The sequence below is a fragment of the Serinus canaria genome, chromosome 5 (genome assembly GCF_022539315.1).
Source record: "Serinus canaria isolate serCan28SL12 chromosome 5, serCan2020, whole genome shotgun sequence".
Lineage (NCBI taxonomy): Eukaryota > Metazoa > Chordata > Aves > Passeriformes > Fringillidae > Serinus > Serinus canaria.
In genome coordinates, this window is record NC_066319.1 from 58,824,808 (window position 1) to 58,845,551 (window position 20,744).

At 41.3% G+C, this 20,744-nt stretch overlaps 1 protein-coding gene across 2 annotated transcripts; it reads left to right on the forward strand.

The window, feature by feature from the left end:
• The first annotated feature begins 544 nt into the window (after positions 1-544).
• DLGAP5 (DLG associated protein 5) lies at positions 545-20,543 on the forward strand. 2 transcript variants are annotated; one of them, XM_009101630.4, is made up of 20 exons: positions 545-630; positions 1,658-1,715; positions 3,753-4,002; positions 5,198-5,409; positions 5,856-5,960; positions 6,375-6,459; positions 8,172-8,270; positions 9,001-9,074; positions 10,737-11,029; positions 11,440-11,558; positions 11,638-11,758; positions 12,192-12,277; positions 12,822-12,982; positions 13,692-13,784; positions 15,187-15,406; positions 16,410-16,623; positions 16,978-17,035; positions 18,157-18,310; positions 18,648-18,697; positions 19,335-20,543. In XM_009101630.4, exons 3-20 carry the CDS (start codon positions 3,762-3,764, stop codon positions 19,455-19,457), a joined length of 2,508 nt encoding a protein of 835 aa, XP_009099878.1. In that variant the 5' UTR covers positions 545-630; positions 1,658-1,715; positions 3,753-3,761; the 3' UTR covers positions 19,458-20,543. The 2 variants fall into 2 exon arrangements, with proteins under 2 accessions (XP_009099878.1, XP_030096664.1); XM_030240804.2 differs by having other exon boundaries at positions 565-630; positions 11,641-11,758.
• Positions 20,544-20,744: the final 201 nt, after the last annotated feature.

Genomic DNA, 20,744 nt, shown 5'->3' on the forward strand with positions numbered 1-20,744 from the left:
GAACGTAAGGAAGAACTTCCCTGTGCAGTGACTGAGCCCTGAGCAGAGACCAGAGAGGATGCGGAGCCTCCCTCACTGGGGACATTCCAGAACCGTCTGGACACAATCCTGTGCCCTGCGCTCTAGGACTTCCCTGCTGCAGCAGGTAGACGGGACCAGATAAGCCACTGCCGTCCCTTCCAGCTCCGTCCGTTCTGGGATTCTGCGCGTGGTGGGAGGGCTCATCGCTGCCCCTGGGCGCCGGTGGCAGTGAGGGTTTTGCAGACCCAAACTGGAGCCAGGTGACTCCCACACAGAGGCGACCCCCGCCGCCATCTTAACGCCCCTGCGCGACGCCAAGGGCGATCCTCGCCCCCGCACCCTCAGCGGCTTCACCTCCCTCACTCCGCCAGCCAATGAGCGGCAAGTGCGGGCGGGGAATTTCCCCAAGTAGCCAATAGAAATTAAGAGTGGCCACGGGGCGACCAATAAGCAGCCCGCTGTGCTGTTCCGGCGCTGCCAATCACCGTTCGCAGTGAAGCCAATGGGAGCGGGCAGTCCGCGCTGGCCAATGAGCGCTGGCGGGTGAGATTTGAAAGCGAGGCGGGGCGGCACGCGCAGGGGGTTACGCGGCGCGCGGGGCCGGGGCAGGTAATGGCGGGCCCGGGGGTCCCGCGGCGAGTTTGGGAGTCTTGGAGGGGGTTTGAGGGGTTAGGGGGACCGTGACTGCCCGGCAATGGGCTCCGTAAGGGTCCCGGCGTGGGGGTCTCGCCTGGCGGTGGGCTGGCAGCTGTGCTTCTTCGCTGAGTTGCGGTGGGAGCACCCGGAGGCACTGGCGGGCTGAGGGGACAATCCTGGGCTGGCCGTGCACGGCTGGGTCTGGGCTGTGCTCCACAGCCCGCCCCGACCCCCGGGGCCCTCTTGAAACCGTTGAGTCCAGGTTTTACTCAGTCTCTACCCGCTTTAAAAGGAGCGATGTTTGCTCTGTTTTCTCACTATCCAGCCTAAAATGTTTTCATGCTCACGTTGCTCTTTGGTTCTTGTTGTTGGTCAAATGTGTCTCTTTTTCTTTGTTGTTGGTTGTCAAAATTAATGGTCAGCTTTAATTTTTTGGTACTGTACATTAGTCACAAATCCTTTGTGTAAGCCCTCTTGCTAATAGTCATGTCCTACTGTTTTCTCATTGTTCAGCCTAAAAGAGCGCTTAAATGTTTTCACGCTCACATTGCTCTTTGGTTCTTGTTGTTGGTCAAAAGTGTCTCTTTTCCTTCGCTGCTATTTATCAAAATAAATTATCAGCTTTAATTTTTGGTATTATACATTAGCCAGACACAAATCCTTTGTCACTAGGATTCTGTTCACAATCCTTTGTCACAAGGAGTCACAAGCTCTCTGTCCCTTTCTTGCTAATAGTCATGTCCTGCTCTATTTTCTCACTATACAGCCTAAAAGACCACCTAAATGTTTTCATGTTCAAATTGCTCTTTGGTTCTTAGGTTGTTGTTGTTCAAAAGCGCCTCTTTTCCTTTGCTGTTATTTATCAAAATAAATTATCAGCTTTAATTTTTGATACGGTACATTAGCCAGTCACAAATCCTTTGTGTAAGCCCTCTGTCCCTTTCTTGCTAATAGTCTTTACTTGAGTTTATGCCAATTTAAATGCCAATTAATCTTCTAGGCTCCTGTTTGGGCAAGATACTCCACGGGAACAGTAACCTGGGAAGAAGAGGGGACAGGTATTTTTGTTTTAAACAAATCTTTGGGATATTGAGTATGACATCCATTTTTAATGAGCCCTCAGATATCACTGGTTATTTTGCTGTACTTAAAGAACATGGTTAAGGGTAAATTTAAGAACTTTGTCCTGAAAAAGGATGAGTGTAGAGACTAAACTGCTGCTTTGAGGAATATTTATCATCCACTAGGCTCAAAAGCTTGCTGCTTCTAGGACACAGATAGTAGAGATGTATTCCCACTGTTTTCTTTATGGCTTTCTGTAATGCCATGTAATTACTAACAATTCTGTTATGACTAATTCTGCAATTGCTTGCAGGATCAGTTTAAATATGATTATTGGAGATAGTCATTAATTATCCTCCCTTAATCACTTAAATATAAAGCAGGGCAAATATGACCAATGAACTGCACTGTAGATTTTTGCCCTCATCATTAACTGGCATTTTTAATCAATTTCTGAAAGCTGGAATGCAAGATGCAGGGTGAAGCCCAAGATAGTCACAATTCAGGTGGTGCTGGCCTAGACCAGCTCTTCCAGAATTGTGTGCAGGAGATCCAGTCCTTGATTTGAGTTTTGATTTTTTATTCCCCTTTGCTCTTTAACTTCCACTGACCATTTTTCTCCCCTGAAAAAAGGAGCACCATGCACTGATTTGGTTTCTGTTCTAAGCAATTCCAGGAGGTTGTGCAGGTTCCCCCTTCCATGAGCACTTCCATGGAGTGAGGATCAGGGAGCTTGCACTGCCAGCACTGATGGTATCTAACAGGCTTGGGCTGTGTTCTTTCGTCCAACAGCTCAGCTTCTCTCCTTGACTGCTTTTCCCATAAATATATCCACTTTATTTCTGCATTATTTCTATTTTGCTGCCTTTTTTTTTTTTCTTCTAACATTTGGGTTTTCCAGCTAGGCTGCTTGTTGAGTTTTTGGCTTTTGGTGGCACACAGATGGGAAGGGGATGGACTTTAAGAAAGCCTGTATAACCAAGGCTTTTCAGTTCAGTTCAGTGATGGTTCTTTCAGTTTCATCAGAGCATGCTGTCCTGAAATGAAGAGCCTCAGTAAATTATGAAATTACTAATTAATTAATACTGTTGGGTGTTTGTTTAGCTCTGTCACCCTGCTTACTGTAGAGCTGTTTTCTGTAAGATGTGGAAGATGAGATGTGTGATGGCTGAGGTGGAAAACTCTTGACAAGCCAGATTTCAGTAGGAATGCAGGGGATAACAGAATCCCAGAATGGTTTGGGTAGGAAGGGATCCTAAAGCCCATCTCGTTCCCATCCCCTGCCATGGGCAGGGACACCTCCCACTATCCCAGGTACTCCAAACCCCATCCAACCTGCCCTTGAATACTTCCAGGGATTGGGCAGCTACAGCAGCATCTCTGGGCACCCTGTACCAGGGCCTCACCACCCTCACAGAAAATAATTTCTTCCCAATATCCCATCTAACCCTGTCCTTTGTCTGTTTACATCCATTCCCCCTTGTCCTGTCATTCCAGGCCCTCTGCACCTCTCCTGGAGCCCCTTTAGGTATTGTCAGCACAGCAAGTGCAAACCAGCTGGCAATTGGCTTAAGGCTTCCTCAGGTTAAAAGTGATGGGAAAAATTCTGCTTGAAATAACCACTATTGTATTGTAGTTGCATCCTGGAAACATCCTGGTTCTGATAGCAAAATTCCTTGCTATCAAGTCTAATCTAAATGGAATGTTGCTTCCAAGTATTGTCCTACAGCCCTGTCATTTACTTGCTCATCTCCTTAATATGGAAAACAGCTGTGGAGAAAGCAGCCCAGCCAATCCCAGGCATGGGTGCAGTGTCCCCTCCTAATTCTGTGCCAGACTTGGTGACCACTCAACATCCAGACTGGTCCCTGGAATGAATAAAAATAATGGAAAATTGGTGAAAGACTCATTGCTGAAATTGTCACGTACAGAAATAAAGAATTAGGGCATTGCTCATAGCATTAACAAACTTTAACAAAACTGGAAAAGAAATCATGACAGTGTTTTCCTAATCACTGTGCTTGTTGTCTCAGGTCATCAGGATGGCTGCTACTTCCCAGTTTGCCAATAGATACAAGAAGGATTTGAGTACAGAAGCCCTCAGGACCAAGGTTGCCCGCAGGAAATCCATCCTTCAGAAGGAGAACAGGCACAAGCTCTTCGAAAAGGGCCGGCAGCTGGGGCTGGCAGATGTCAATGTTCAACTCTCCAAGGAGAGGGGAATATCTGAGCTCAAGGAAACCAGGGAGTTGTGCTCTCAAGAGAACAGCAGTGTGAAACAGAGTAAGGAAAGAATTGCTATAGACTTTTTTTTTTAGTGTTAAAAATGATAAGTAGGTTTACTAACGTTATCACAGAAACCTAATAGCAGTCAACATTTTAATTTGACAAAAAAGTTGAAGATTTAAAACCCTATCAGCCTTTCCAAGTGTTAAAATCAAGACAATAAAATCTTAACATAGCTGTACCTTCCTCACTGATCCAGTGGTGTGAATGAAGCTTTACTCTGATTTGTCTGCAGCAGTTAAAGGAAGAATGCATTCTGTTATCAATATTCAATAGAAGTGCCTTTATGATTGCTTTGTCCTTTAAGATGTGAAAAATTCCAGGCTAAAATGCCATCTAATAACACATGCCTGTCATGTACTTAAAGTGGGCTTAGTAATGAGAAATTTTATATTATATATAAAATAATTAATGGGTAAATGCATATGTATTTTGAAAATGGCTAGTGTTTTCCTCTCAGAAAATAGGGCCTGCACGTATGCTGAATTCTGCCCCCTGGCTCTCTTCTCCTGTGGTCTAAGAAATGAACATTTAAAAATGCTAACATTTTTTTTTTAGAAATAATTTCATCTTTAGTATTTTGATAGCAGAAGATTATTGGAGGATGGTAATTTTTTGAAGATGATTGGAGTGCAGTCTGTATGTAATAGTACCAAAAATGAAATTCAATAAATTTGTCTTGATTATTTTTCATAAATTTCAACTTTAAGTGGATATTAATTTTCCAGGTAGACATAATTCAAGTTTGGCAACATCTCTAGGTTTTATTTTTCATATCACTTTTGCCTCATTTATTCTCAGCCTGAGTCAGACTTTGGTATCTAAAGCTGAATTTTCCATGACATTGCAAATGTTTGAAAAGAGAAACTGATACAAATAAGCCAAATAAGAAGATGAGGTGTTAATTTTCTTACCAGTAACCTTGCAAGTCTGTGAAATGGGAGTGAGTTTCTAGTAATCCTCAGGTGGATATTTGGGGAAGTCTTTGGGGAAGTTTGTAAGCTGAAATTTACCATTGAATTCCCTTTTAGTGGGAAGGGTTGGAACACTTCAGAGATTCCCGTCAGTTCTGCTCTTTGACTTACGTTCCTCTTCTAGCTTGACAAAGTTTATTGGAAATTTCTGACTTGTTGTTGGCTCAAAAACCATCTTCATGATTTTCCAACACCTCTGCCTTGCATGTCTGCTGCAGAGGCAGCCCCAAGTGCAGCCACCAAGAGGATGAACGAGCGCAGGGAGATGCTGCAGCGCTACAAGGAGGAGAAGGAGCTTCGCAAACTGCAGGAGCAGAGGGAGAGAGCCAAGAAAGGGGTGTTCAAGGTTGGGCTCTACAGACCAGCTGCACCTGGGTTCCTTGCACTTGCTGCTGCTGAGGAACCTGCAGTAGCAAAGCCAAGAGAGAAGGTAACAATGGGAATATTTCATATCTAAGTTAATTGCATCTGTGTACTCTGTTTAAATTGATGTTTGTGTACAAGATGTGTGTGTTATTTCAAATCAGCTGTTTATTTTGCAAATGCTTTATTGGTGTTATGCTAAAGGAGTAATTTGGCTCATTTTCTTTTCTAAACAAAGCTGGAAACAGTACTAATGATATGTGGATTTTTGTATTTGTGACTATGTTCAGTTCTTAAACTGAAATGATTCATCCACAAAGGAAAGAGCTGTGTTATTTTAGAACTAGTAACTTGTTCATATTTAGTCAACTGAGCTTTGAAAGCTTTCCAGATTGCACACTTGACCCATTTTGCACAGATATGTTGTTTTTCACATTTATGCTTCTTGCTCAGTCTCAGTGACAAAAGGAAAAAGGAGTTTATTAACTCTCATTTCCTTGGGGATGTTTCCAGGCAGCTCCTGCTTTCTCTGGAAGGATCACTCGGTCAAAGGCCAAAATCCAAGAAGGAAAAACCATGATACCAACTCTGATACCAACTGCATCTAAGTCCTCTACGGTTTGTTTTTTATAACTATATAACTTCAGTGAATAAATTTGGAAGAGAAAAGGATGCAATTTCAGACTCATGGTAGTATCTTTACAAATTTGGTTAGATCAGTACAAGCAGAAAAGAGCACAGGTTTTCTGGATCTGTTTGTCAATCAAGTTTTTCAAGATACTTAAACTGTTGCTTAAATATTTTTCTTCACTCTTTTTCTGACCATTTATTAACTAGCTGTATAATGCACAATAACATATCCCTAAACCAATCTATTTTAAGTTATCCTTAATGTCTCTCTACTTTTTAAAGCCCCCTGTCCCAAATTATTTCACTTTACTGTAATCTAGGATAGATAGATGAGGAAAGAAATTGGGCTGCTGATTTTCTGGAAATCTGATACTTCACAAAAAACCTTTTTTTTTCTTGTAGGTCAGTGCCCATGGGCAGAGTGTACGTTCTACACAGGCAGGACATAAACAGATGAGTGCAGCCAAAGTGGCTGAAAAAGAGAAAGGTATGGAAATACAGCTGAACGTGAAAGTTGGGTGTTTTTTGGGAAAGATCCACAGCACATTTTTGGGTGTAGGAAGGAAGGAGGAGATTTTAAGATGGCCATTCCTACGAAGGGCAGCAGCTGGCAGATTATCAAGTGTGTGGCTCCAGGGATCACATGAGGTTGTTGCCTCCATAGGCTGGGGGAAATGGAATGCAGGGTCCTGACAGTCCTGGTTGCTGATTATTCCCCCTGGGTGAGGGAAAAGAAACAGGTCAGTAGGCAAATTGCACAACTGCCAGATGCCTCAGCTCCTGGAGCTGTGCAGGGGTTTGTTTGCCTCAAGAAGAATATCACAGGTAATGACTGCTGTTAGAAAAGAGCCTTCTATGTGTCTCTTTGTGCCACAATCACAGATATTTCTTAAGAAAACAGCAATTAAAAATAAACAACCTGTGCCACCTTTAAGGGATTTGAATGCCTTGGATCAGAAACTCTTCTTTATAGCTCAGTGATATCCTTAAGGAGATACAACCAAGTCATGTGGAATGGTGATGTTAATGCAAGTTATTCAGTAATTCAGAGTGAAATTACTTTCACATCATTAATCTAATCAAATCAGCAAGCTGCAATCCTTTATTTAATTTCATTAGTGCCCTTGGTGAACACTGAAAAGATGTATTATTAAACAGTTAAAATGTTTAATTTTTGCAACACGGTCATCCGTTGATTATTTCTTTCTAAAATTGATTATTTCTTTTGTACTGAATCAAGAATAGGCATTATATGTACTTAATCTTCCCTGCCCATGGCAGGGAGGTTGGAATGAGGTGATCCTTAAGGTCCCTTCCCACCCAAACCATTCTGTGATTCTTTGAAACACCAATGTAAAAATGTTGGGGAAGTGAATGTTTGATAAATCCAATGTTGTAGTTATTTACCCAGTGATTTTTTTTCCCCAGCTTTTCATTCTAGCTTGTACAGAATCACAGCTTGACAATAAAGACAGAAATAGCATTAACAGTAACCAAGTGGGGATTTCAGACAGGCAGGGAATGGAATAAAGAGTTCCCATGAAATTTGTCTGTGCAGGAAAGTGCTGTCATTTTAAAAGCTTGTTAGAAACAGTGCTAAAATACAAAGATGAAAATGATGAAGATGGGTAATACAGTGCATGAACTTGTCATGTTTTATAAAATATTTCAGAGCCAATTAGTCTTAAGAGTACTTTGTTAGATTGCATTAAATTCTGACCTTGGAAATCTTTCATATGATGGCCAGGGCATCACTTTGTTACACCAATGGTTTGTTTAGCTTCCAGCTGTGCAAATAACCATGGCAAAGATATTAACCTAAAAAACTTCATCTGTAAAACAGGGAGGGCCTTGACTCTGCTTGCAGGGAGCAGTGGGAAGCATTCCTTATTAATGCTATGATAATGGAGTAATTATTAATGTTATGATAGAGGAGTTTGTGCATGGCATCAAACACACTGGTACCTTGATGGACCTGTGCAGTAAAACCACCTCCAGTCAGGATCCCTCAGTGCATTGCTTGGATGCCAAGGCCAGGCTGTGCTCTGAGCTGACCCAGCCCTGTTCATTCTGGCAAACCCATGCAACTGATAATTGCTGGTGCATTTCTCTGATTTCTACAAAATGGAAACTTTCATTTATTAGTTGAGTCCAGCTCCTTATTAAACTTGGAATCTCTGGGATTAATCTCTCTTGCAGTGTTGCAGACTGCAGCCCAACCAGCCCCAAGTGTCAGAGTCACCAGAGCAGCTGCCTCTGCAGCCAGGCAGATGCTGAAACCAACTGCTGCCACTGCTGGTAAGTGAGACAGAGCTGTGTAGCCCAGCTGTACCTTAGACTGCATTTAAGTCATGCCAAATTATCATCTAAGAAGAGGCCTAAATGCTGGATCACCCAGACTCTTGTCTGGAGCTCTAGTGCAGTATGTACATCAACAGGTTGAAACCAACACTTCCCACAAAACCCATCAGTGTGGAGCATCCATGTCCACATGGTAATTGCAAACTCAAAGGACAAAGCCAGCACTGGTAGAGAATGGCACTTTGGCTCTTTATGGCCATATGATTATTAAATGTGTGAGCAGGAGCATGTCTGGAAGAGATGAGAGCCTTTGTTCTTCAGGTGAGGAATTTCTCTTGGTGTTTACCTGTTTACTGGAATTCAGTCCACTAATATTCCTATGCCATATAGAAATTAAAAATCTGAACTCAATTTGGCTTGACACTCTCTACAACCTTTCAGGAAATAAGGTGACTTTTATTTTTACTGTATGACAAGATCTAAAGATTGATGGCTTAATGAATCTGTTTTCTTGGTGATACATCTGTTACTAGTCTGGTAAATCCTAGGCCAGGCTTTTTTTTGAATGAACTTTTGCAATGCTCTTTCTTCCCTCTAGCCACCTCCCACCCAAAAAATAAACCAGTCTCTCCCTATCTTTAGCAACTGGATTTTTATGGCAGAATTTTGGTGAAAGATTACATGAATCAGATGCCTTTTTGACCTCTGGGAGTGTCTCTTTTTGTAGGCAACCAGTCACAGAGAAAGGCAGCAAACACAGTAGGAAAGCAGAAGAAAGCTGTCAAACCTGATCACATAAAGGTAGGTCATGTAATAGTTGAATGGAAAAGCAGTAAAACTCATTTAAGAGCCAATAACTGTGTCATTCAAGTGCTCAAGCATAAAAGTAGTAATTTCAGTAATAAGCTAGAATTTGGGAAGGAGTTGTATGTATTTATACTGCCATGTTTTAAAAATTAAGATCAAATTTAGTGCTCATATAGAATCACAGAATACTGTGACTTGGAAGAGACCCACAAGGATCATCCCAGTTTAACTCCTGGCCCGTCAGAGGACACCCCCAAGAATCCCACATGGATATGGACATGGCTGATTAATGATGTGATTACTAATCAGGATTTGGACAAGGATTTAAAACAGACAAGAGATTCTTGCATGACATATGTGATGTTTTAACTAGTCAAAAAAAAAAAAGAAAAAAAAAAGAAAAAGGACTGCTTTGCTGGTTTAATCTAGCAGCTGTAAATTTTTGAAGTGTATTCTGAATGGATCCTTTTCCTGCTCAGGTAACAATATGAGATTCTAGAAGCTAAGAAATAAACACATTTTAAAATTTAGGTTTTTAGTAAAAACCTAAATTTTAGGTTTTGAACCACCAAAAAATAGAGCTGGAAATGTTGTTCCTTGCAAAGTAGAACACTATTCTCTGCATCATTTACAGCTGAAGGCAGTCATTGTGGTTCTTGGTGTCATCACTTCCAGAACTTTTTATGTATTCATGTGCAGACAGTTCTGTGAAAGCTTTCCATGATTTTTTCCTTCTTTTGCCCCACTCTTCCCTCTCACAACTCCCATCTCCACCTTGTTCCTGTAACTGGAGCTGTGCTTTAGAGTGTTTGAGATTGTGCAATCACACCCAAACAGGAGGTGAGAGCACTTGTATCTTCCTTGGACAAGCACCTCTTCACAGGCAGGAGTCCCTGCCAGTTGGTAAACTCTTGCTGTAACCACAGGCAGCTCATTTGGAAAGCTTGGCTAAAAGAAAAATTCAAGGTTGACATTCCTAGCAGAGGTGACTGAACTATAACAAGACTTTCAGTGGGTTGAAGATGTATATTTTCTTGAAAAACACCCAAAGTTTTTCTGGCTGGCTTGAGCTAACAATCTCAATTAGGTATCTCAGAAATGTGTTCTGTGTGACTATCTGGTCACTCATCTCATAAGAATGTGAACTATTGTTTAATTTTTTTCTCCTCTTTTAATGATATTCTGTGGTGCTAACTGCACTTCTCTTGGGTTGCATTCCTTAGCTATCAGCATATTCCAGCTTGTTTTTCAGTCTTTGGATTGGACTATGTGCATAAACTATGATTATTCAACAGTCCTAGTTGGATTTGGAGCCAGTATTTCTGCTCTTGAGGATTTTATCACCTTAAAGCTTTTATTTCTAGCAGTGGGAGCAAGCATGTGTCAGTTTTAATGATTGTTTTGATTGGTAAGATTGCTTTAGCCCCTGGAGTTGATTGTTAACTTCTGTCTCTAGAATGATGTGTAGGTGTCAGAAATGGTTGGACTTGTTGGTAACTCATCAGTTCTGTCCAGGTGTGCTTGTTTAGGAGCTGATTTACCTTAAGCTGTTCCCTTCCTGATGGCTTCCAGACACTCATGTTACAATTCAGCCCATGCCTATTGCAAACACACGATTGGTTTGATGATTTGATTTCTCTACCTATGCTGTTACAGGTAATTTCTTCTGAACATGAAGTGGAGACAAATGCTGGAGTGGATCCAGGGTTGAAAAGTTCTGCAGCTGATTCCAAACACTCAATGCCAGTAGAACTTCAACAAGAACAAACCTCAGTGGAAAACAACAATTTTTCTCCAAGGAGACCCAGAACACGCTCCTTTGCACCTCAAAACTTTGTGTTTCAGCCTCTGAGTGGATTGGCAACCTACACTGTGACCCCCATGTCTCCTTCAAGGGCAAATGCTTTTTTGACACCCACTGCTGTCTGGAATTTTTCAAAATCTCCGGTGTAAGAGTCTTCCTGCTAATGGGGCCTAAAATGCAAATGAACCTCTGTGGGGATGCAGAAAATCATTTTTCTATAGAAAGATTCACTCTTTAACAAAGTGCTGTGGTGTTGTAACACCTGATCCTCATGGTTTCTATCTTTGCTTAAATGTGGATTTAACACAGCAGCAGATATGGATATAATAACGGATGTGGATATAATAACAGATATGGATATAATCCATTATTCTGTCCATGCCTGAGGAGCAGCTGTCAAGGACTCTGCCCTGTATCTATCTGCACTGATTTTTTTGAGTTCTCTGATGTTGTGTGAAGTTTTGCCTTCTAAACTCTGCATTTCTGTGAAATTGGCCATATTTGATGTCACTTTCTCAATGTGTCTTAATTAAATGTACTTTTGTTTGTTTCCAGCAAAATATTTGAAAAATCCAGTGAAACTAAAGCACAAAAGCCTTATTTAAAAAGTCAACCTTCACCTTCTGTTAAAGGCATTCAAGAACAGCAAATGACCACAAGTTTGAAAGGAGGAGGTAGGAAGTTCACATTTAGTTTATGCTGATGCTTTTAATTATCACCAGATTCTGAACAAATTCCTTTCATGCTTTTCAGCAGGTGAATCAGATGAGAGAACTTCCACTCAGAGATCAAACAAAACAACTCCTGTGTCAACAGCACTTGCAGTGAAGTCAGATGATACAACAGAGGAAGAGCATGATGTGCCCTATTTCAGGTTTGGGTTCACTTGTTTCACTTCCCTGATGTCCATTTGAAGTTTCTTAATAAGAAAAATGAGACTTCTTCCAAAGATCAGCCTAATTTAATGCTGATTGGTGTCTGTCAGCTGTGACATGAGCAGGCAGCCATTACTGTTTTCCTTTTTATACCTTAAGGTATAAAAGGTACCTTTTGTACCTGTTTTCCTTGCACCTAAGTGCAAGAAATGTATGTAAAATTCTGGAGACTAACACCTTGTCCTAAGGAGCATGAGCTTGAAAGCAGTAGAAAAGAAATTGCACCTCAGCCACTCAGCAAAACAAAACAATCTAATCTTCAGCTCAGAGGCTGTGGATTCTCTGAGAGCAGAATGATAGTAACCATTAACAGCCACCACAAGTCAGGAAATTCTCCAGATCCTTATTTTTCCTCTATCCTTCTATTTTCAGAAACATTCTTCAGGCTGAGACAGAGAGGCTGCTGTCCCAGTGCCTGCAGTGGGAAGGAAACCTTGAGCTGGACATTCCAGAGGATGGTAAGAGTGAGCTGCAGCAGGCACCAGAAGGGGGTTCTGGGAACTCAATGGGTCAGAGAGAAGGACGTGGATGTGCTGTTGGCAAAATAGCAAAAAATAATCTGCAAAGCTGTACTAGAGAAAGTTTAGACTTGGATCTGCCCCAAGATACAAAATCTCCCACTCCTAAAATTTGTATAGCTCTTGCAGTGATGGTGATTGATAAAGTGAACAAAGTGCAGATCAAAATCGTTGTTCTATCTCCAGTCACTATTTAAATGTAGGAACTTTAACCAAGCTGGTTTTTAAAAATAAGATTAGTTTTGAATGTGGAATAAGTGCCCTTATCTGAGAAAATACAGGTTACTCCAGCAATGCTTATATTTAAGACTTGAGAGAGTAATTTTTCTTTTTTTTTGAAAGAAGCAACTTCAGAGCTTTCAGTGGGCAGGAAAGCTCCATCTCAATTGAATTGCAGGTTTGCAATAGGTGGGACAACAAATTCCAGATTCCTCAAACACATTTATTCAAGATATCCTGTATTTTTTTCCCTTCTTGCTACCAGCTAAAGACCTGATTCGCTCCACAGTTGGTCAGACAAGGCTGCTCATAGGAGAAAGGTTCAAACAGTTTGAAGGACTGGTTGATAACTGTGAATTTAAACGAGGGGAAAAAGAAACAACATGTACAGACCTGGATGGATTTTGGGATATGATTAATTTTCAGGTATGTACTTGCATGTTAACTTAGTAGGATAAAACTGATGCAGTTATTTATGAACCAAGTATTGAAATTTTTTTGGCTATATTTTTTACTTTAATGTAAAAAACGCAGCTCCTTGTTTTAACACCTTGTGACAGTGAATAGTTGCAGTTGGGATACTCTGAGTTATAATTCATGGAGCAGTTCTTCTGTTGTGTGTTCTTTTATCTGTCTCTGGAATGAATATGTTTGGCCAAATTTTATTCTGTTTTGGAGCCAGGATACAGTCACAATGTCTAACTCCCAATTTTTGGAAAATTCCTGAAGCTCACCTGAAAAGTAGGGGTTCCATGCTTCAGTATGAGAATAATGCAGGAACTACAATAGCTCTATTTAGGGCTGAGCTTAGGTGGTAGAAAACCTTCATCTCTTTTCCTCTATTGATGCTTTCTTTAGTTTCAGAATGAAATATAATCTGAATTATCAAAAAAGCTTTCAACAGTATTTGTAAATCAGCAAACAAAGGAGTTTGTAAGTAATTAAATTAAATGCAGAGATGGATGTGTTATGGTCCTACTCACAGGTTTTGACTTCTCTGCAGAAAGCATAAGAGCTTGATCTGCTTCTTCAGAAGTGTTTGAGAGATGTTTCCTGCAGGATGGAAGACTGTGCTTGTTTAAATAGAGGTTATTTTACAATGTTTTCTTTTGCTTTCCTTAAATGTGACCAACAGGTTGAAGATGTGAATAAAAAATTTGATAATCTGGTGAAGCTTCGAGACAATGAGTGGCAGCCACTTGATGTCCCAAGCAAAGCAGTTGTCAAGGTATGAATAGCCCCTAAAGCACATCTTGCATGGCTTCTTTAGATATATTGAATATCAAGTGAAATTCCTCTCAGGGTTCACCCTTCTCCCTCACCTCTCTTGTATTATTTGGTGGGTTTTGTCCTAGTTGCCTCTTTTGGCTGGTAAGATTAGAACTAAGAATTAACAATATATTTTTTTAAGTCATTGTATTCTATGCTAGTAAGACAAATCTCTTACATTTAGGATATAAACTTACTCTTCAGATGTAAAATAATTTATCTTGGCCATTGACTTAACTGGGAATTACCCAGGAATTTGGGAGTGACTGCCAGTTTTGAGCAGGGAGTGCTCCATTGTAATGGTGTGCCATTAAGCCAACACCATGGGTGGCTTTAAACTGCTGCTTCTCTATGCACAAATGGATCTGACACTCTCCAAAACAAGTTAGTGCTTATTGCAAAATAAGCTGTAATGCGAGTTGCTTTATCTACTCATTGGTTTGAAATATAGAATTGCTTCTGAATATCAAGTTGTATTTGCATTGCCTAAACTCTAAGTTCCTTGAGACTGCTTAATTAGTCATAACATTGAGATGAAGGTGGATAAGAAACTCCAGGCAAGGGAAAACAGAGGGGTTGTGGTCTGTGGGAGCTGCCCATAAATGCCTGAACTCTTCAGGTGGTACAAAACAAAACTTCCCTTGGAAAACTGAATGCCAAGGGAGGCTTCACTGACTGCCTGGAGTCTGTCCTGTGGTTACACTGGGTCCCTGCCACTAGGAGTCCCTGCATCCCAGTGCTTCCAAAAATCTTACTGAATTTATTAGGAAAAAAGTTATGTTGAGGATTTTGAACTGCAGATTCAGATTGAAAAAACATTATTAATGCAGATTTGAAAAAACATTATTAATGTTGTCATCACAGACTTAACAGCTGGATGGCAGCACAAGAAATGCTGGATATGGGCAGAGGCCTTGATGCATAAAATTGTAGAATTGTTGAGGTTGGAGAAGTCACCAAGTCCAACCATTCCCCCAGCAGTGGCAATGCCACCACCTGCCAAGTGCCACATCACATGGCTATTAAATCCCTCCAGGGATGGGGACTCCACCCTTCCCTGGGCAGCTGTGCCAGGGCTGGACAACCCTTTCAGTGAAAATATTTTTCCTGATATCCAATCCAAATCTCCTCTGGTGCAAATTAATCCAGTTCCTCTTCTCCTATCCCTGTTCCCTGGGAGCAGAGCCTGAATTTCCCCTGCTTGTCCCTTCCTGGCAGGGAGCTGTGCAGAACCACAACGTCCCTCCTGAGCCTCCTTCTGCTCCTTGCTGTGTCTGTAGCAGCAGCACCTGTGCAGAGATCCATGTGCAATTGCTCCTGTGCAGAATTTCCAGGTGTGACCCAGGTTTCTTTCATTCCAGAAAAAGGCAGTGCCAAGTGGAGTGCCCAAGGCCAAGCTGGAAGTTGCTGCCAGAGCTGCTGCCCGGAGCCGCCTGGCTTCTGTCAAAGCAGCCATGAGGGACAGAATGAAGCAGGGGGGAGATGCTGAGGGTACCCAGCAGGAGAGGCTGCCAGAGGCAGAAAAAGTGGTTTTTGAAGCAGGATTTTTCAGGATTGAAAGCCCTGTGAAAAATTTTTCAGGTAGGTGAAGGTTAATTGTGATTTCTGTGATCTGAAAGTACCAAAGAGAGTTGATTCCATTTCACTGGGGAGAGGAATTGTGCTGTTTGTTCTGGCTACAGCTCCAGGACTGGACACACTGTTTCAACCACTGACTGATTACATCAGGGCTCCAAAGTAAACTGGGGTACATGAATGTGCTGATTTGAGTGGTTATGGCAGCATGAAATCCCTGCTTAGACAGAGGTGAAAGAGCTGGTTCATGTTTTCCCAGCATAAATTTAATAATGAAATTCTAATCTGAGCTTTCCCAGATTCAGCTGATGAGCCTCTTCATCAAAGTCAATGCCAGCTCACATCCTCTAATTGGAGGACAGGAATTGGGATTTTTTTTTAACTTAACCTCTTGCAGTGATGTCTTCAAAGCTGCAAATAAAGTCCACTCATAATCTGTGCTCATGGTTAACAAGATTGTAACATAATCCAGTTTGCTATAAAAGCTGTTTAATAGTTCAGGTTTTTTAATAGGTGTTCAACATATAACTTCATTTCCAGCATTTTTTCTTATTGACTTCTATATGCAGCCAATATTTCCACTACTTCTGTTTCTCTCACGTTTCTAGTTCATAATTTGATTTTAAATTCCTTTTTTTTTGGACACAGATCTCTCATGACAAAACTAACAATTTTTTTTCACGTGCTTCTTGTTGGTAGGGGGTAACTTCTGAAAAGCTTTGAGCAACACTGGGTTTAAGCCAACTCCTGCAGAGAATCTGTTCTAAGCATCAGTTCTGAATCTGTCTTTTAAACTCTATTAAAATGGCCTAATTTGAAAGATGGAAGTTAATAATTTCAATTTCTCTTTGCAAGTGTATATAAGATTTCCATCTAGTATTTGTATAAGAGGATTTAACAAGCAGAAAACAATTGTGTCTCTGGTTAGAATCATAATGATCAGTTCATTTCAGCTTCTGGAAACTGGTATAGAAATGAAATATTAATGAAATGTTTATACATTTTCCAGGTTTGCTTCCAAGGACCCCTGGAAAACTGGCAAATCCAAGATCATCCATTAGATCTTTGCTTTCTTCTCCTCTCTGTAACCCTGGGGATGCACCTGCAAAACAAACCCCATCAGCCCTCAAAGGCTTCCACCCAGCACAGAGTTTGAAAATGGACCAACTTCCCACTGAACAAACTCCCCCACTGGATAAACTCCCTGAAGCTCTTGAACAAAGGTAGGCATGTTAAACCAGCTTCTCATTAACCTTGTACAAATCATTTTAGATTTGGAACTGAAAGACATGATGTTAAAACCCATTCAATGTTACCTTTCAATTTGGCAGTGATAAAGTTTGCAAAGTACCTGTGACTTTTCCTTCCCTTAAGCAAATATTAAGAGCTTTGCCCAAATGTAATTTTGCTGCTGGGGTAGAAGTTTGTTTGCCCAGGAAGTTTGAGTTTGATGTAGCTCAGCAGTGCCAACCAAGGCAGCAAAACTGCAGAACAAATTGTCAGATTAGTTGGACAAGTCAGAAGGTGATTGATGAAGATGATTGAGAAGAATGAAAATGTTTTGATTTCTCTTCCAGCATTTCTGTGGTTGCAGAAGAAATGTGTCTGGCTGCTGGCACAGCAGAGGGAAATAAGGTAAGTCATGCATTGTTCATGGATGTGCTTTAAATACTCTGTTTTTACTAGCAAAGGAGAAATTCTTTTGGTTACCCCAGCCACTTGGATTTCTGATTAAACCCTCACTTAGAAATCTTGTGTATTCCTCAGAGCAGTGCTTTTTACCTCTAGGTGGACAAAGGTGGGGACTGCTGCAGTTTGGGGACCTTGTCTTGCTCTTTAGAGCTCTATTTTGGAGGTCCTGGCTGCTCCAGGGGGACACTTGTCACTTGGACAAGCAATGTTCCTAGATGTCCACCACCTCCTGTTTTCTGGTGGGGATTTTTTAAATGCATTTAAAGTATAATAATGCACTATGTAATATATGTAATACAATAATAATGTAATATAATAATACATTAAGTGCATTTATGGACCCTGACTAAAAGCAACAGCTCACAGCCCACAGCAGAGCGTTGGGCTCCTAATCTCCTTAAATAGTTAAAAGAACTAATCCAAGTGTCAGAAATCCATGTCCTGAAATGCCTGAAGACTTGGTGACATTGCCTGTGTTTGAGTAGCCTTAAAAAAGCAGGAATGTGGTCTCTCATTCAGATGATACTGTGCTACCAGTGAAAGTCAGTGCTTTGGAGTCAGTCATTCTTTAGTAACTTTCATTGGAAATGGAGTCTTTAAATTTTACTTATTACTGCTTGGATCTCTGCATGACTGCAGTCATTTCCTCTCCCATCCCCCTACAAATATTTTTTTTTTAATCCTGGTTACTAATTTTTTCCTATGCCTTTTACTTCATCCTTTCTCTAGTAAAATGAGTGTTGGTGATTTCGCTCTCTGGGGAAACCTTTCAGTGTTGTTGATGGGTTTTTCTGGGGGAAAAGTCACCAGATAACACTTGAAGTTCAAAATCTTTCCTGTAGAAGAACTTCCCTTATACTGTCAGAGGGATTTTTAGGCTTTAAAGGGTGTTTGGGATATGAGTCACACACAGCCTTAACCCTGAGCCTTGGCCTGCCTGTGCCTTGCACAGTGCCTGGAGTTAAATCTCTCCTGAACTCTCCATAAAATCTGTAGGTGAGATGTGTGGACTTGGTCTGACATAACAAGGACATGGCTGGGAACAGAGAAAATCTGTTTTTCAGGTCCTGGGAAATTCTAGCAGTGAATCAAAAGCAGTGGATGGCATGGAAGAGATGGAACTGTCTGCTGCAGAACAGGGACAAGACATCATCATGTGCAGCCCAGAGAAGGAGACAAACTCTGCTCAGTCTGGAGAGCCACAAATCCATCAGCCAGGTGCTTATCTCAGAGCTGCATGGGTGGCATTGCTGGGGCCTTCTGTTATCCTCAGGATTTATGATAATCTGAATATTACTCTTTGAAATCAGATTGATTTGTGGGTGCTGTTAGAAAAGCCTCCCTTAGCTGGTGTGACGTAATGAGCTAACAGTGCCCCTGGATTTCTCTGAACAGTTTCTGAGGGATAGGTGGAAGAGAAAGCTAATATAAAGAAATAAATACAGTTTAGAGGCTAGATTTCTTATTTTAATAAATACAGAAAACAATACTGTTTTTTCAGCTTTGGCAACATCAGACTAACTTCTTTTTTCTAAATTATGTCCTTATTTTTCAGATGTTTCATGCAGTGCTTTGACACTCATTGACAGAAATCCTTTTGATATGGTAAGTTGACCTTCAAGTTTATTTGACTAAGGCAAGCTGCATGTTGCAGGACTGTTCACCTTTGCTGCAGACTCAGTTACTGCACAAAGAAAATTCAACTCTTAAAGATGTTATCAAGCCAGTTGATGTAACTTTAAATACAAACCACATTCCAGCTGTCTCGTTGCTGGGCTCATTCTGGTATTTCTTATTGTACATGATGAGTGTAGGCTGAATCAAGACATTTAAGCCTTTAAATTGTGTTTTCTTACAAATTTCCTTGTAGATATTCACTAACAGCCTTTTTTTTTTCTTCCTGGAATTTTTTAAGTCTACCCCAAATCTTTTTTTAATCACCTCAGCCTTTAGAGCTGGAAGTAACATTCAGCAGGGAAATGCAGGTGTGCAAAAGCTTTCACATTTAATACAATTAATAGAATTTGGGTGTAGGTTTTCTTGTGAAAAATCCTCTTTAAAATATGGATGACTGACTTGAGTAAGGAGTGTCTGTCTTCAGCATGGACCATGTGTAATCACTTTTTATTTTATGCCTGGGAAATAAGCTTGTAAAAGTACTTTTGAGGAAATCAGAGTCCTTACAGTGACCTGTGGTTTGTGTTCCTCCAACCCTGACTCCTCTCTCTGGCTCCTCCCACAGCCAATGCTGGATGCTCAGCTTCCCTTCACTCCACTCAAGACCAAAGCCCAGAAGTTTGCAGCAGCTGAAGTATTCAGTGACCTCATTGTGTTTTCTCCTGTTGGTCCCTCTGGGGATCAATGAAAAGTGACTTTAAATGCAAAATATGTAAATTCTATGAACAGGAAGCCCACAGAGGGTATCTGGAACACAATCTGCTACCCTGGAACTGTGTTGAGAGAGGAGGAGTAGCCATGGTAGTGGATCTGATAATGGGGTTTGTATCATTTCATGGTGCAGTTGTGATGCAACAAGCTCTGCTGTGCATCAGTAGTGGGCTGTGTTCTGGTGATCCCTGCTGTATCCTCTGGCTGTAAATTCTGACTGCAACCTGAAGCATTTTTATGTTGGTATCATTTAATGTATGTCCTCTTCCAGGTTGTAAAACTGTTCACCTTTAAGTTTATCTACCCTGATCTGACTGACCTCAGGACTTACTGTTATTACAAGGTGCCCACCCCACCAGCTGTGCCTGTGCCCTGTATCTGCTGGGAGGGGACCTTCTGGGCTGACACCCAGCCTGTTTAACACTCTGCCATGCTCTGGGGTACCTGTGCCACCCCCAGGCTGCAGTGTCTGCTGTGTTAACTCACACCTGCCTCAGCACCTGCTCTGGCAGGGTTGGATGCATGCAATTCTTTCCTGGGAAAGTTTTCCTGGTGTGTAACAACCACTGGATTTGTAATATCAGAAACTAACTCAGAACTAGGATTTCTAAGTCAGATAATACCTTTTCTTGGTGATGTATTGAAATAGGCATTGATATTATTTCCTTTAAGGATGCAGTTTTCTATTGAGTATCTTAAGGATCTGTGTTTTCTGCTTGTTTTTGACATGTTTATGCTCAGTCTCTTCTCTCATCTTGTTCCTTGTGCATTCCCCATCCAGATTGTAACATATTTGTGTACAAGGTGCATGCCAGTTCTATAGACTGTGGATTTGAGGAGTAGCATTACAGTACCACCACTTGTTATATTTTTAACAAATCCCTCACTGGGCTTCTTCTTGTACCAGTGACCTGAGTGTAACACACACGTCCTTCCACCAGCCTTGATCCCAAACCAAGCAGAGATTTCAGTCCCTCTGCAGAAAGTGTTGCTGCCACTGCCAGGGGTTAAGTTTTAACCTGGAAGCTGTGTACTGATTACACCGAATAAAAGAGGAAGCTGATGTGTGCTGGAATCCATTTTCTTCATTTCTAACTCCAGTTCTAGGGATCCTTTCAATCACTTCCCTGCTGAGGAATGGTTGGGAGGGAATTCAAAGCCCATCCAGTTCCAGCCCCTGCCATGGGCAGGGACACCTTCCACAGACCAGGTTGCTCCAAGCCCCATCCAACCTTGTGTGGAACACTTCCAGGGCTGGGGCAGC

Bases quoted from the DNA above. Each gene is read 5' to 3' on its own strand.
- DLGAP5 (XM_009101630.4), top strand. From the start codon at position 3,762: ATGGCTGCTACTTCCCAGTTTGCCAATAGATACAAGAAGGATTTGAGT. The intron at 8,271-9,000 runs GTAAGTGAGACA...CTCTTTTTGTAG, and splicing joins ACCAACTGCTGCCACTGCTG to GCAACCAGTCACAGAGAAAG. The intron at 18,698-19,334 runs GTAAGTTGACCT...CTCCTCCCACAG, and splicing joins ACAGAAATCCTTTTGATATG to CCAATGCTGGATGCTCAGCT.